The sequence below is a fragment of the Malus domestica genome, chromosome 13 (genome assembly GCF_042453785.1).
Source record: "Malus domestica chromosome 13, GDT2T_hap1".
In the NCBI taxonomy this organism is placed as follows: domain Eukaryota; kingdom Viridiplantae; phylum Streptophyta; class Magnoliopsida; order Rosales; family Rosaceae; genus Malus; species Malus domestica.
The window spans coordinates 43032787-43048028 of record NC_091673.1 but is presented as its reverse complement, the minus strand read 5'-3'; the positions used below and the strand labels follow the sequence as shown (position 1 = coordinate 43048028).

The 15242-nt window shown below is 40.8% G+C and overlaps 1 protein-coding gene across 2 annotated transcripts; it reads left to right on the top strand.

The window, feature by feature from the left end:
• Positions 1-900: 900 nt before the first annotated feature.
• Positions 901-13783, top strand: LOC103439701 (cytochrome b5-like). Of its 2 annotated transcripts, XM_008378298.4 has the most exons (4): positions 901-1271; positions 7682-7748; positions 12715-12966; positions 13158-13783. In XM_008378298.4, exons 1-3 carry the CDS (start codon positions 1185-1187, stop codon positions 12963-12965), a joined length of 405 nt encoding a protein of 134 aa, XP_008376520.1. In that variant the 5' UTR covers positions 901-1184; the 3' UTR covers position 12966; positions 13158-13783. The 2 variants fall into 2 exon arrangements, with proteins under 2 accessions (XP_008376520.1, XP_008376513.1); XM_008378291.4 differs by lacking the exon at positions 13158-13783 and having other exon boundaries at positions 12715-13114.
• Positions 13784-15242: the final 1459 nt, after the last annotated feature.

Genomic DNA, 15242 nt, shown 5'->3' with positions numbered 1-15242 from the left:
CCATTCTTTTTCACCCAAATTTTGTTGTTCACGCGTTAAGCTTGAAAATTCGTCACATGTGAGGGGATGTATTAAGAATGAATATCCCATTGATTGGAGGAGGGAACTTACATGGGTTTATATGTAAGTTGAGTTATTTCCCATTTTGCCAATTGGTTTTATGTGGAACTCCAACTTTCTTTATTATGCAAATTAACTTCTTGTGTTTAATTTCTTGTCGTTCTTTAGTTCATTGCATTTACGTTCCCTGTATCTGTATCCATAAAACTTGAAAAATCCAAAATGCACGAATCAAACCTAACCACCCTTGAAGGTAAGGGTATGAAAGAACCTAGGCCAAGAGGTTCATTGTTTGGTTGTTCAATCGTCTTGATAAAGAAGTCAAATCCCAATGCACACCATTCAAAATTTGCTTATCCAATTTCTTCGACGGAAGGTAGATTCGGCAAGTCTTATGACATCTCCGCTTCTTTCTGAATCGAGATTTGCACCTGTTTATCACATCCATAGGATTTCATCGCCATTTTTGGAGTTTGACAGAGTATAAGATCGGATGGTGGTTGGGGAAATGAGAAAATTACAGAAATAATCGTAGTTTATGGAATTTTTCTCTCTTCATACGAATGAAATGTACCAAATAAACGGGTGAGAAAACTTAACGTTAGGGGTAAAATTGGAAGCCCAATAAATTATTTTAGCTAGGCCATTTTAGATTTTGTCATAACCATTAAATAAAGTCATTACATGGTTTTTAGTTAAAATTCAAAGTGTAAAAACTATTTCCATTAATTTGCCTTTGATATGATTTGATTCAATAAGGCAACTGAATCAAACTAAAACCGTGTCGGTCCCTAAAAAAGCTCCATAAAATTAGAATTCGGCCCCAAAACAAACGCACTACATGATTAGAAAAACGTGAAACTAACAACAAAAATGACCAAACTTTCCACCAAAATCACCAGTTTACTACCAACCCAACGAATGCCCTCCAATCCTCGTCCGCGTACCTACCAAAAATCTATTCAATAACCTAACAACCCATCCGGCTCTCTGTCTCTGTCTCTGTCTCTGTCTCTGTCTCTCTCACACACACACACACACATTATTTACACTACACTGACATCAAGTTTCCCCCTGCATCGTCTCCTTCCATCAGTACGCAACGGAGATACCAAGAAAGGCAAATGGGTAGTGGCGGAAAGGTTTTCACTTTGGCTCAAGTCTCCGAGCACAACACCCCCAAGGACTGCTGGCTTATCATCAATGGCAAGGTTCTCCCCTTCCCACTCTTCAACATATTTTATAAAATCAATCATCTTGCTTGCTTCTTGGATTATATTCTATGTCTTTATTTTTGAAGGCTGTGATTCAGTAAGGATTGGGAATTTGAATCCTTGCATGCGAATTCAACCATACATATGATGAAAATTGACAATTGTGTTCCTTGTTAGAATCGTGGATCTTGGTTTTTTTGTATTTTTTTCTTTTTGGGAATTCACCTGAAGAATCTGTTGTTTTTTACTTTGTTCAAGAACAATCTGTTGTTATGCATGTCAAAATTCATGCCCGTAAAGTAAATCTCGACATCGTTTCGGTTAATTTCTTACCATGAAACTTTGATCGAGATCATGTCAATCTTTGGTGCTAATTGGTTGAGCTTATGTTTATGTTTATGGCTTTGTTGATATTCCACTATCATCTTTAGATATAAATTCGCATGGATGTGTTTCTTTAAAGCAGACTACTTGGTAGGATCCATTCCGTAGGAATGGAGAAGAAAAGGGTAATGCAAGGAAATTAAGAAATAAAATAACAGTTTTTTTCATTCATGCCTTTCCCAAATGGTGAAAGGAGGCTTATATACAACCCTAGAGGAGGGGTGCCCTGATTGGAACACATCTCCACCCTCACTACCGTTGGATGAAACCAACTACTACTAGGTCGTACCCAGTGCACAAGGCTCCCGCTTTACGCAGGGTCTGGGAGAGGTGAATGTCGGCTAGCCTTACCGTTGGATGAAACCAACTACTACTAGGATAAGACAAAATACCATAAAGATATAAACCCAATAACTAGGATCCTAACATTCCCTTCCCCTTAAAATAAGGCATGTCCTCATGCCGTCAAGTTGGTATGTAGAGACTTGCGCTGCTTGTTCTCCCAAGCCTTGGGGTTCCAAAAAAATTAGCATGATAAATGCTTCCAAAACCAGTGGTGTGAATCGCCAAATAGACCACAAGTCTAGCAAGCATGTAATATAGCCAATTTTTGCCAAACAATAAACCCAAGGAACCAGAAGACCTGGAAGGATTGGAGAAGATGGCAGGCCATTGGTGGAATACAGAAAAATGACACTATGATGCCCTATCAGAAAGTGCCTTGTTGCAGCCATAATCCATGAAGGTGTTGATATAGAATCAGTGAAAAGTGCTAGTGGATTTGTGCCGCACGTCTCAACTGTCCTATTGTGCTCCAACTGCCAAGATTCATTTAACAAAGTAAACAGGAGAGAATTCAGAGGTCCAAAACCAAAGAATGTTGGGCAAGAAACTGAGTGTGACTCGTTGGATACAACTGCTAGTTCCATTGGAATCTTCAAAACTATGAAATTTGAGACATCAAGAAAAGTGATTGATATCCCCAAAGTCATATAGGAAATGTCGTCTTGGAAAAGTATTTGGTCTCTGAGTGCACTCCTTAATTGGTCAGCTTCCACAAACCTTGGATAACCCAGTAATCTGATATATAAGAGGTGAGGAACTAACAGCTCTATCGGAACAATGTTTCCCAGTAAAACACCCATCCACACAATTAATGAGACGAACACGTTACGGTTCCAAATCTGATTATCAGCGAACGAAACTTTTGGATTGAACCAATAGCTCATGCAAGTGATTTCAGTAGTAGCAAACGAAAGAATCGTGCTAACAAAAATATTTTCTAGCTTATACATTGAAAAGAGCGCTAAGGCCACACACACGAGCACTGCATGCGTGTAGTCATTCCAATAATGCAGAATCACATCAGTCATCCCGTTCACATGCTCAGTGAATAGGTTGGAAGTGTGGAAAATAACTTGTCACAAAGCCATTGAATACCTCAATTCTTCCCAAATATTTTGCTGTTGGAAATTCAGAAGTATGTCGAATTAGTTTAGAATTCAAGGACTGCCATTGCCACCAAGTCTCGAGAAGAGTGATGCAACCAATCAGGTATTGCAGATCAACATTATGCCGATATGATCCCACAATTAATCCATACAGCGGTATAGTGAGAGAGGCCATAATTCCATGCATCAGTGCTTGTGATATTACCTTGGTCTCTTTTTGCAAATTTGAATCATAACATTGATCGTTGTTATCATAGAACTCGGAGATCAGAACGATAGCATACCACATCAAGTTGGGTTGGGTGGTCTTGCAGTAACTCGCAAAGAAATCATGAGGAGGTTTAGAAGGCACAAGCAGGTAGGATACGAATTTTGAGGTACACTTGACAGAAAAGCTGCCCCCTTCCTGAAACTAAGGATCACTAAAATTCTTGCTAGTTTGGCCTTGCGTGATTGGCTCCATAAAAATCATTTCAGGTTCTTCTATCATACTTGCAATGCCCAAAATCTGAATATTTCCTGCAAGACCATGTGGTCCATCGTTGCTCCACACTGGCAAACCAATGCTCTCCTGAGCATGACCAAGTAAGCCCTCCAAGTATACAAAAAAAATCATCTCACTAGCATTGAGGCCAAAGTCAGTAGAAGCCAACTCAATCAAATCATGTAAAGGCAATAACCCATTTACGTTTAAACGGTCAAGGGTTTTGTAGTGTCTCTCAACTAACTGAGAAAGAGTATTATTAGACACAAATAGAGAAGCTATAACATCAACCAGATATGTAGCAGTGCACTCAACTACGGACTTTGGACCATTAAAATGCTTGCCAAAAGCATTCAGTATAACCATGGGATCAGTAATAAGAACAAGACCAACAAGTCTCTGAAGTGGAGGAATAACATGGGTGGTTGCAAACGGGCAAACTCCAACAATAGAAATATGATATGGTTCATGCTCATAAATGCACAACTCCCAATCATGAAAGAAACCGTGCATTTCGGTCATAGAAACAACATAATCCGTTGAAAGATTGGAACAAGAACAGGACCTCATGTACTGAGATTGGACCATCAAGTGCAAAAGCCTAGATTTATGTTGAATAATTCCTATTCCTGTGGCAAGAAGTAGACAGGTAGAATGCATTGAAGGATTTATGAGGTCTAGCTGCAAAACAAAAAACTGAGGGTGCACATCGAAATGGTTCTCGTGGCACATAAAACAGCACATCAACTCTATAGTGTTAATTACAGCATTGCCTGGATCCCATACAGGCCGAAAGTCAAGGTTCCTAGGGAACAGCAGAGAGAAATCAGCATATAGGTCTATAGCGAAGCATCCAAATCGCTTTCCGAGTGATATAGGAAATCAAATAGAGTACCCATATTGCCATCACTCATCTCATAGACATTTCATCAACATTTCATCAAACAGTTCAGCTGCATTCAAAATACCTTTCTCGAATGTGCCCACAAGGTACTTACAAAACCACCAACTGGAATCGTTAAAAGAAAACTTCACATAGGAGCCAACAAAATAAAACCCTCCAATTTCCCTCCAATCATTCAAAGAATTAAATATCGCAGGTCCAGTTTCCGTAGTGTCAAGGAAAGAGAGCTGACGAAGGCGCATTAGTTGCAAATTGACGTCTGAGTGTGTGAGCGAGAAACCCATACTTTGTACACCTTTGTCTAAGTTGTTGCAACCACTCAGATGTGGTAGTGCATCGGTGGAGTTGGTGGAATTCGGGACCAACAACGACCCATGAGAAGGCAGAATAGTATAGGCAAAGGGCGATGAAGGAAAGCCAAACATTGACACAATGACATTTGGTGGTGCAGTTTGACGAGTGCCCATAGACACTGTGGGCGAAGACCCAATTTTTGGCGAAATTGAGGAAATCAAAACGGCAGAGAAGGAGCAAGGAGCCTTCGTAACTGACTCCAAATGCGGAATGGAGGTCAGTGGCGGCGAGTATAAGAGCGGCCTCGGGTAAGGGTTTGACGGCGTCGATTCAAATGCACGGGAAGGGTTCAATCCAAGCATTGAATCCAAACCCTCCAATTGAGACTCTATCCCATCTTCTCCTTACGTAGGCTGAGTTTGCAACTTGTCTTGGCAAACACGCAGAGAAGACACGAATTCCGTAACACACTGAACCTGCTTGCCCAGATTCGCACGATGAAGAACTGGCTCGAGCGATGTTGTTGTGAACTCTAGGACGGCAGGTGTAGACATCGTCGGCCCCTGTAAGTCTGGAGCTGGAATGGTCATGGGCGAATTGGGAGGGGTCGAGTAGGCATGGGTGAAATGGGGGCCGTGGGTTGGTGGAGGAGGCGGGTAGTGGTGGGAGAAATGTGGGTTGGAGTCAAACGGATGGAAAACAGAGCTGCTGGATGACTGGGGTAAATATTTGGAGGTGGGGAAATCACCAACGAGATGGGAAGAGGAGTGGAATGGCGGCGTGTTAGGAGAGGGGGACGAAGGACCAGCAGCGAAAGGGGTCGTCGACGGGTGGAAGGTAGCGATGGGCTGTGGCGGAGAAGTACTCCATGTGGGCTGAGGGAGGGTGGTGGGTTGGGTTTTTAGAGAACGGAGCTCCTCAAGACAAGTTTGTTGGAGTTGCTCCTGGTGAGCAGTGTGGATGGCCAGATCTGCGAGGTGGTGCTGTAGAGCATTGTGCGGTAGGTTCATCAGTGTGACCTTGGCACGCAAGTTTTGGATTTGAGTGATGATTTGCTGCTGCGGAAACTGCCAGTCGAGTGCCGCCTTTGAAACGTCGGTCACGGGCACCGATGCCGTGCGCTTGCCCATGGAAGCACACCTGGGCTATGGATACCAGATGGTAGGATCCATTCCGTAGGAATGGAAAGAAAAGGGAAATGCAAGGAAAGTAAGAAATAAAATAACAGTTCTTTTCATTCATGCCTTTCCCAAATGGTGAAGGGAGGCTTATATACAACCCTAGAGGAGGGGTGCCCTGATTGGAACACATCTCCACCCTCACTACCGTTGGATGAAACCAACTACTACTAGGATAAGACAAAATACCATAAAGATATAAACCCAATAACTAGGATCCTAACACTACTAAATGGTTGCATCTGCAATTTGGTTTCTATTGATTCGACTACGGCTGTATGCCATAGGAATCTGGATGCGGACAACCTGATTTTAAGAAAATATAAAAGTTATTTTGTTCCTCTTATCTCTTTGTAGATTTGAAAAATTTTGGTACTTTGATTTGAAAAATTTATTGACATCATGGGGTTGATGCCTACCTTGAATTTTAGAAGGCCGAGTGCCAATCAAACTCTTCCTCATTGATTTAGACTATTTTGTTCCTCTTATCTCGTTGTAGTTTACTCCAATAATAGTATCTATATTTTTACTGTCACTTTAGTAATTTATTTGGTATTTTCTTCCTAAGCTTTAGCATTTGGATACAAATGTCTCCTTCTCTTGTTCTGCAAATCTACGAGTATATGTTTTGAAACACTATATTTGATGTGTAGAGCATGCTTAGTGATGCGATTCTCTTCTAGTGTAGGACTTGCTAAAAAGATTACAAACTAAGAAAAGCACATTATTATTTTTCAGACCAGCTGATTTTGTTTGTTTGTTTATTTATTTATTTTTTAATCAGATCAGCTGATTTTGTTAAATTATGACATTTCCTGCATTTCTGACTAAAGGGTTAAATCAGAAAAGCACTATGACCATGATTTTCAAACCATCCAATTAGGTGTCAAACATGGATGAATTGTCCCACAAGTCATGACCATCATAGCTGAAATGGTGTATAATTACTAATTACCGTACAGAACTCGTATATCATATAGCATTCTAGATGAAGTGTCCTCCAAATCCAACCATTTCATGCCTAAGCGGAAGTTGTGCTGATTTACTTGCTAATAACACTTAAGTGATATGGTGTCTAGAGGTACATCCACGACAAAAGTGACAGCTTGCAAGTAAAAAGTGGAAATGCTATAACCTCAAAATATAATCTCCCAAATTTGAAAAAAAATAAAATTTTAATTAGCTTCTTTACAGTGATGTATTGTAAAAGTTAATTTGTTTAAATTGTTATAAGGATTCCTTAGACACATCCAGTTTAAGGATGCTTAGATAGATACATGCAAAGGAATAATTGACTTTGCGTATAGTTGTTATAGGCAGAAGAATAATGTTTCTATGGACAGATGTAGGCATGAAGGTGGATGAACATAGCCAAATAATTAGCTGCTGTGTGGTCATATAGAATTATTCTTTTTGTCCTCCACAAAAATTAACTCATTGAGCTGATAACAGCATAGAATTCTACTTGTTTCCATATCTAAGAAAATATCTTGTGATAATTTCCTCTGTTTAAAGGTGCATTCTAGGAACTAGAGGTGTGCTTGAAGTCTTAATAGTTTTACACTATCACGGGATGCCGAATGACCAAACTAGTATCTAACTATCAAGGTGTTTGGTATTGCTGTCTTATTTCTAGCATAAGACAGTTAGCCTGCTTGCTTTTTTCCCCAATTATATCACCTAAATACTGCCAATATCTGTTTTTGGATCAGGTTTATGATGTGACCAAGTTCTTGGAGGACCATCCTGGTGGTGATGATGTATTGGTGTCAGCAACAGGTATGATGTTTGTTTATACCATATTTAGGGCCTCGTATTTAGACTTTGTATAAATACTCAGAGGACTTAAATGTAATTATGTGATAAGGGAAGGGGCAAATATGTAATAAGTGAGGAGTCCTTATTCTATAAAAAGACCCCTCACCCTCACAATTGGGAGAGGCCATTCCTAAGCCTTCTCACCCCTCTCACATCCCCTCTCATATTACAGAGGCTCTCTCCCTCACTTCTCAGAGAAATACAATACAATCGGTGTGGACGTAGCCCAAACCTTGGGGTGAACCACGATACATCTTGTGTTATTTATTTTACTTGTAGCTTCACGGTCGGAATTACGTTGTACCAAGACCTCCGGTTTTGTGCATCAACATTTGACGCCGTCTGTGGGAATCGACACAAAAAACTATGTCGGTTCTCTTTCATTTTTTCACCTCCATCGTGAATCTGCAAAAATCTGCAAAAACCCAGAAACAGAAAAGATCCAGATATCAAATCACTCATCTCTCTCTCTCAAAGAAACACAACCAAGCTGAGAAAAAGCCAATCCATCCATCTATAGAGAAAGAACTCATTTTGAGTCTAAATACAAATGAGAAGCTTTAGCTAGCTTTCTTACAACATCCGGGTCTTTGGGTAGAGAATATCTCTGATGGGTTGGAGATCAGCCATGGCTGCCAAAGCCCAAGGTGACAGTGAAGATGATGATCCTTGTTGTGTAGGCCCATGGTGCTCGATACCCTTATCAAGGTCAAGAAGGAGATTATGATGGGAACGCCGACGCCGAGTCTCCCAAAAGCAGTGGCAATATTGGCGCGAGGGATTGTGATGGGAAACGGCTTAAAGCATCGACCAGATGCAGAGATGAGAGTGCCCGTGGGTCAAAAGCCGAAGCGGAAACCAGTTCAGGCAAGCCGGCGGAGCAAAATGCTTAACCACCTGATCCGCCTAAACAGGACTACATACATGTCCGAGCTAGAAGAGGCCTTCTACTACAAAACCTTGCAGGCCCATGTCCCGCCTTTTCAAGACGGAGCTTTTGCCTCTGTGCAAATAACAACTCGTTGGCTCTCTTTTCGAGCCGCTTCCATCTGATACCGGCTCCTCGAACAGCTTCTTCCATCTGAATGCGGCGTTCGTGTTGGTCTTCATGTTTTTGACCACCTGATCAGCCATCGAAACACCGACTCCTCTATGTAGAATTTCCATCACAGCTGAAGCACCGGTGCACGAAGGAGCTTGGGCAACGTTTGACCATCAAAAATGTGGTGGACGTACTCCAACTGGCGAAGATGTGCGACGCGGCAAATCTCTACCTCAAGTGCCTGAAGTCGGCCGCTAATCACTTCAAGGTTGTTGGACAACTGAAGGATGGAAGTTCTTGCAAGATCACGACCCTTGGCTCGAACTCGAGATCTTGCAATTCATCGACGAGATCGAATCACGAAGAAGAGGACAAGGAAGCATAGGGAGGAGTAGAGGTTGTATCTCCAACTAAGCGAAGCAATTGAGTGCCTGGAGCACACATGCAAGGAAGATTGCACGAGTGGTGGACCCAACGACATGGAGCCAGGTCACAAGAGGGGGCCATGCAGCAGTTTTCCACGGGTCCAGATGATGTTCCAGCACTTCGCGACCAATAAGCTCAAGCAGAAGAAGAGAAAAGTGTGCGATCGTCCGGACAGCAATCTGGTGGTTGAGATTTGGCGAGGTCTGCGAAGAGCCAGTCCAATCTGCTACGGCATCGACTCAAAACGCAGCACACTCCGGTTTACTTTGCCTGGCCTGCAACCCCAAAATGCAGCACCCCACTTCTCCACTGAATTCTGATCCTGACCAACAACAAAAAAAAAAAAAACAGAGAGATATTGGAGATGTCGTAATGAACGGGCGACGAATTTCAGAGATTTGTTTGCCTACACAGATCTCCCTCCTTTCTGATATCCTCAGACCACTGAATCAAAATCCCAACAAAGCTTAACCCATTAATTTCCATTTAACCACACAAATGGGGTGTCTTTTGAAGTAATTGCTTCTGGGTCGGTTTTTCGTTTGGGGATTAACCACCAGGAATTTTTCGATTGTTTGTTGGGGTCCGGGCTGGCCCAATCTCTTCGGTTTGAAATCAGGGGAGGAGCTCGAATTGCCTGAAATTCTTCCCGGTTCTTGTGTCAATTCCTCTTGCGGTGAATGTGAAATTTACCCTCAGTCCAAAGGCTCCGTTTTGGTGCAGACAACCCAAAGGAAAAAGAAAGTAAAAGCAAAGCAAAGCAGTGCAAGGAAAGAGAAAGAAAAGTAAAAGAAGAAAGCAGAAAGAAAAATAGTCAAGTGAGCTGCGGCACAAAAGCAAAAGACAGAGACGCAGTGGAGAGAAAAGAAGAAAAGCAAAAGATTTTCGTATTATTATGATTCCTTCTGTCTGCCAGATGAAGAGATAGAGAGAGTGCAGTAGAAAAACACTGCAAAAGCAAGGAATAAACACCCCACCAGAATGATGTAATTTATTTTCCTTATTTTTCGGAAACATCTGTATAAACCCCGTCAGAGGGTAATATGTATAAACCTCATCGGACGGTAATATGTATAAATCCCATCAGAGGGTAAAAAAAAAAAAAAAAAAAAAACGACAAAGCCCACATGGGCTGGCATGTTGTGGAGGGCGAAGGCCTATAAGCCCGAAATAGCACCAACCAGGTCATCAAAAGTATGCCCAGTACTCCACAATTATTCGGCAACCCGCCGCTATTACCACCAACCAAGTGATGAAATGTACAACCCGTACTCTAATATCATTTGACAACTAGCCTTTCATGCCACCAACCCGATGATGAAATGTACAACCCGTACTCTAATATCATTTGGCAACTTGCCACTCATACCACCAACCAGGTGAAGAAGAAACTCATCTTTATGAGCATGAGCACTACTCATGTCAATCATACATAAACATTCATGAGCATCACTCATATCAATCATACATAAACATTCATGAGCATCACTCATGTCAACATTCATGAGCATCACCCATGACAACATCTATGAGCATCACTCATGTCAATCAACATAAACATTCATGAGCATCACTCATGTCAATCAGCTTCAAAAGCTTCATTTACAGAGCTCTAGCTTCAAAAGCTTCATTTACAAGAGCTCTAGCTTCAAAAGCTTCATTTACAAAAGCTCTAGCTTCAAAAGCTTCACTTGCAAAGCTTCACCTACAAAGCTTTAGTGCAGGGAATACAAATACCACCTCCGAACAACCGCCACTTCGGCCCATACATGGATTCAATTTGAAGTCTCCAACCAACAGACTCTATTGACCGAAGACTTGAGGAACTACATTATGTACCATATATTGGGCCTTAACTGGGTCTCATGAAAAATACTTGGGGGACTCTAGCCCATCATTCATGTACTGAAGAACGAGCCCTTATTTTATAAAAGGGACTTCTTCACTTTCATTAGAAAGCACTCATCACTTATGTATTGAGGAGCAAACCCTTATCCTATAAAAGGGACTCCTTCACCACCATTAGAGAGCATCAACTCTAGCCCATCATTCATGTATTGAGAGGCGAGCCCTTATTCTATAAAAGGGACTCCCACACCTTCAAACGCCGCAAGCCGAGCCAACCAAGGCAACATGAGCTACGAAGCCGAGTAACCTCGCAGCGTGTGCTACTTCTAGTTGAGCGTCATTTCAGATTGAGCACTGCCTCACATCGAGCATCAGTTCAAGACAACATCTAGTTACTTCGGCACACACATGGACTGAATTTTAAGTCTCCAGCCAAAAGACCCTCTTGACTGAAGACTTGGAGGACTATTGTTTATACCATATTTAGGGTCTCGTATTTAGATCTCGTATAAATACTCAGAGGACTTAAATGTAATTATGTGATAAGGGAGGGGCAAATATGTAATAAGTGAGGAGTCCTTATTCTATAAAAGGACCCCTCACCCTCACAATTGGGAGAGGCCATTCCTAAGCCTTCTCACCCCTCTCACATCCCCTCTCTCATATTACAGAGGCTCTCTCCCTCACTTCTCAGAGAAATACAATACAATCAGTGTGGACGTAGCCCAAACCTTGGGATGAACCACGATACATCTTGTGTTATTTACATTATTTGCAGATTCACGGTCGGATTTACGTTGTACCAAGACCTCTGGTTTTGTGCATCAACAATGTTAAATGAAATTTCTTTAAGAATTAATTTTTAAATTTATCAAGAATTAGTGAGCAATATACAAACTACATTTAACATTTGAGTTAATAGTTCACACAGAGTCCAACCAAATTGAGCCTTTAGTAAGCTTATTTAGGTGTCACCTTCTGTTGCCCATGTTGCAATGTGGTTCAAGGTTCTGAACCATCTATTTTTGTTAACTTTTATTCATTTATCATCCTTGAATCTCCATTGGACGCACATAGACATCTAATTGTGATCAAATAAATAGACCAACATAGTGCTTCAGTTAAAGCTGAATTGGGGTGATGGTCAAATAATTAAATAGTTGAAAGGAGACTTAAAAATAGACTTTTTATTGTTGAACCACACTGCAGGGTCGGCCTTACTGGATCCCTCAGTAGAAGGGCTCTGATAAACTATATATCTGATATTTTTGCATATAATATTCACTGGTTTGATTAGATGAGAATGATTGGGATGAATTTCATCCACTTTGCAGTCATCGATATTTTATCAAACGGTTGACAAAGAAGTCCTTGTTTTTTCTACTTTAGTAGAGAATGACTGTATACATCCCTCAACTTTGTTAATCATGTTGACTTCACTGTATCATCGACATGATTAACGACCTGCAGAGGTCTGCAATGTTTGTGATTTTTCCAATTGAAAAATCTTGTAGCGTGCATTCTCATATTATATGTGTATGTTGTTTCTTGTCTCTTTATGCTTATCTTTGAATACAAAGTGAACTTGATGGTGCTATGTATTTTTTCCAGGGAAGGATGCAACTGATGATTTTGAGGACGTGGGTCACAGTGATAATGCCAGAGATATGTTGAAGGACTTCTACGTGGGAGAGATTGATGCCTCTACCATCCCCAAAAGTACCACATACACTCCGCCGAAGCAGCCTCATTACAACCAGGACAAGACTTCAGAGTTTATCGTCAAACTTCTCCAGTTCCTGGTTCCCATTGCAATCTTGGGTTTGGCTTTTGGCGTCCACCTTTACACCAAGTCATCATAAGGTTCTAGATTATGTTATTGTGACAGAATTGTTAGTCGTATATTATTGTGACGAGTAGTGAATACTACTCACTTGGTGTGGGCAATCTAAACTATTTTTGTCTTGCGTCGGATCGGATGATATGTTACTGGTATTGTGTGCTTGTCTTATCCGCTCCCGCCTCCCGGACTGAAGTAACTTAATCCTATGCAGATGTTTTTCACCTTCTTGGGAGTCCGGCATGCCGAGATTCTTTTCCTTTTGACTTGTGAAGCAAGATGGTTACTCAAGTTTGGAAACAAGAAAGACCATTGAACTTGTTGTGTGGGCAAGTGGATTGAATCAGATATCTAGTTGAGCGACAATAACCGTGTGCTGAAAACCGAGAAGAGATAATAACTCAGAGATGACAGATGTCCGACGACAATACCTGTGCTTGATTCAACAACTGTCGAGGCCAAAATCTGTTCGACTTCAAACACCATACAGTATCAAAACAAAGATTATCGACTTGATTTATGAAGTTTATGTTTTATACAAGTGGGGGTAAGGGTGGACGAACGAGCCTGAATTCGCAGATTGTGGCGGGTTCATGCGGTTCTGGACGGTTTCCAAAATTCGTAAGACAAAATGGGGCGGTGTGGGTCAAAAAATCTATGGAAACGAGGCCCTGTCCTGGACCGTTTCCACGATGCGGGTTCAGCCTTGTTAGGAACCTGTTTGTCTTATGGGCTAGGTTAGTAATTGATGGGCTGAGGTCATCTTGAGGATTGGCCTATCAGCTCAACAGCTTCTATTACTTTTTTGCGTTTTTAAAGGTGCGGACCGCATTTTGCAAATTTTAGGTGCAGACGGAATCTGGTCCGATGGATCAAACCTGAACGGCTGAAAAACAATCTATCAAAATGGCTTACTATGAAACCAGGTCATCAATGACCTGTCACTAAGGAGGGTGTATTCAATTGAGAATTTGAGAGATTTTAATGAATTTATAAATCCATGGATTTTTATGAAGTTTAATTGATTTGTAGAGATTCCATGTAAAATTTTGATTCAATTCCCTCGAAATCTCTTGGGGAGAGATGAGATTTGTGGATGCTCAAAATACACTACGAAATCTCTCCAATTCCCTCTAATTCCTCAACTTTCTCAAATTCTTTAAAATCAAATTCTAATTGAATACACCTGTAATGTGATAAACTTCATTAAAATTCTAATTGAATACACCCGGATTTCTAAGGATTTTCATATACTATCTTAAAATCCTGATTGAATACACATTAAATTTCAGAGAATCACTTCAATTCCTGATTGAATACCCCTAGATTCATTAAAAGAATTAAAATCCCTCAAAATCCCAATTGAATACACCCCCCTAAATTAAAATGATACCCGGCAAAATTTCAAAATTTTGGGGATTTAAACGCTTCCCTCCCCGACATCAACAATAACCTGCCTAAATTTGTCTTGTCATCCCAAAACTCTATTCAACTCCCGTGTATGCTCAAGCAACCCTGCCATCGACAACAACATTCCCGTTCGAAAACTTGTTTCCCGTTCCAAACCCATTGGTAGTTGTGTTGTGCTTGTCTTCTCCAGCCTCACTGCAATTCCAACCCTGTGCAGTATGTTCCATAGAAATGACATGCTTTTTCGCTTCATTCAAGATGGGTTCAACGTCCTTGCACCACCACCGACGTCATATTTGTTTCCCCCCATTCAATTTCAAATTTGGTGAGTTTTGAAAATGGAAATCTAGAATTTAATCTTGTTATTTTCTATTAATTATGATAAATTAAGTTAGTTGTAAGGTTTAATTATGCATGTTCGTTGATATAATTAGTTGAAATTGGTGGATATATGTGATTTTTTGGGAAATTTGGGTGCGTTGTGAAGTTATAGAGCTATGTTGGCGGGTTGTGTAGAGGATAGGTCTTTAATTGTTGTTTTGGTAAAGCTATAGTTTTGAGTTGGGATTGATTTTTGTTTCTAAAATATTGTTAATTTTATGATAGGAGTTGATATTGATTAAGTAATGATGCTCTACTGACAGTAGATGTATAGGCATGAAACATTATTGGACTACGAATGGCTTGGTCCCATTTACAGCACGTCGGTAGCCTAATCTAAGGGTTAATGCAGCCATGAAATAAAAGGAAAAGTTATTGCGCTTTTGAACTGTTGGTTATTTATTTATTTATTTCATGTCTCAAAAGCGAGTCATGATAGTGGGACAAGTACGTTTTTATGTCATTTGTCAATCTTGAACGTATCTTGTGATCGAGGCGTGACAGAAGC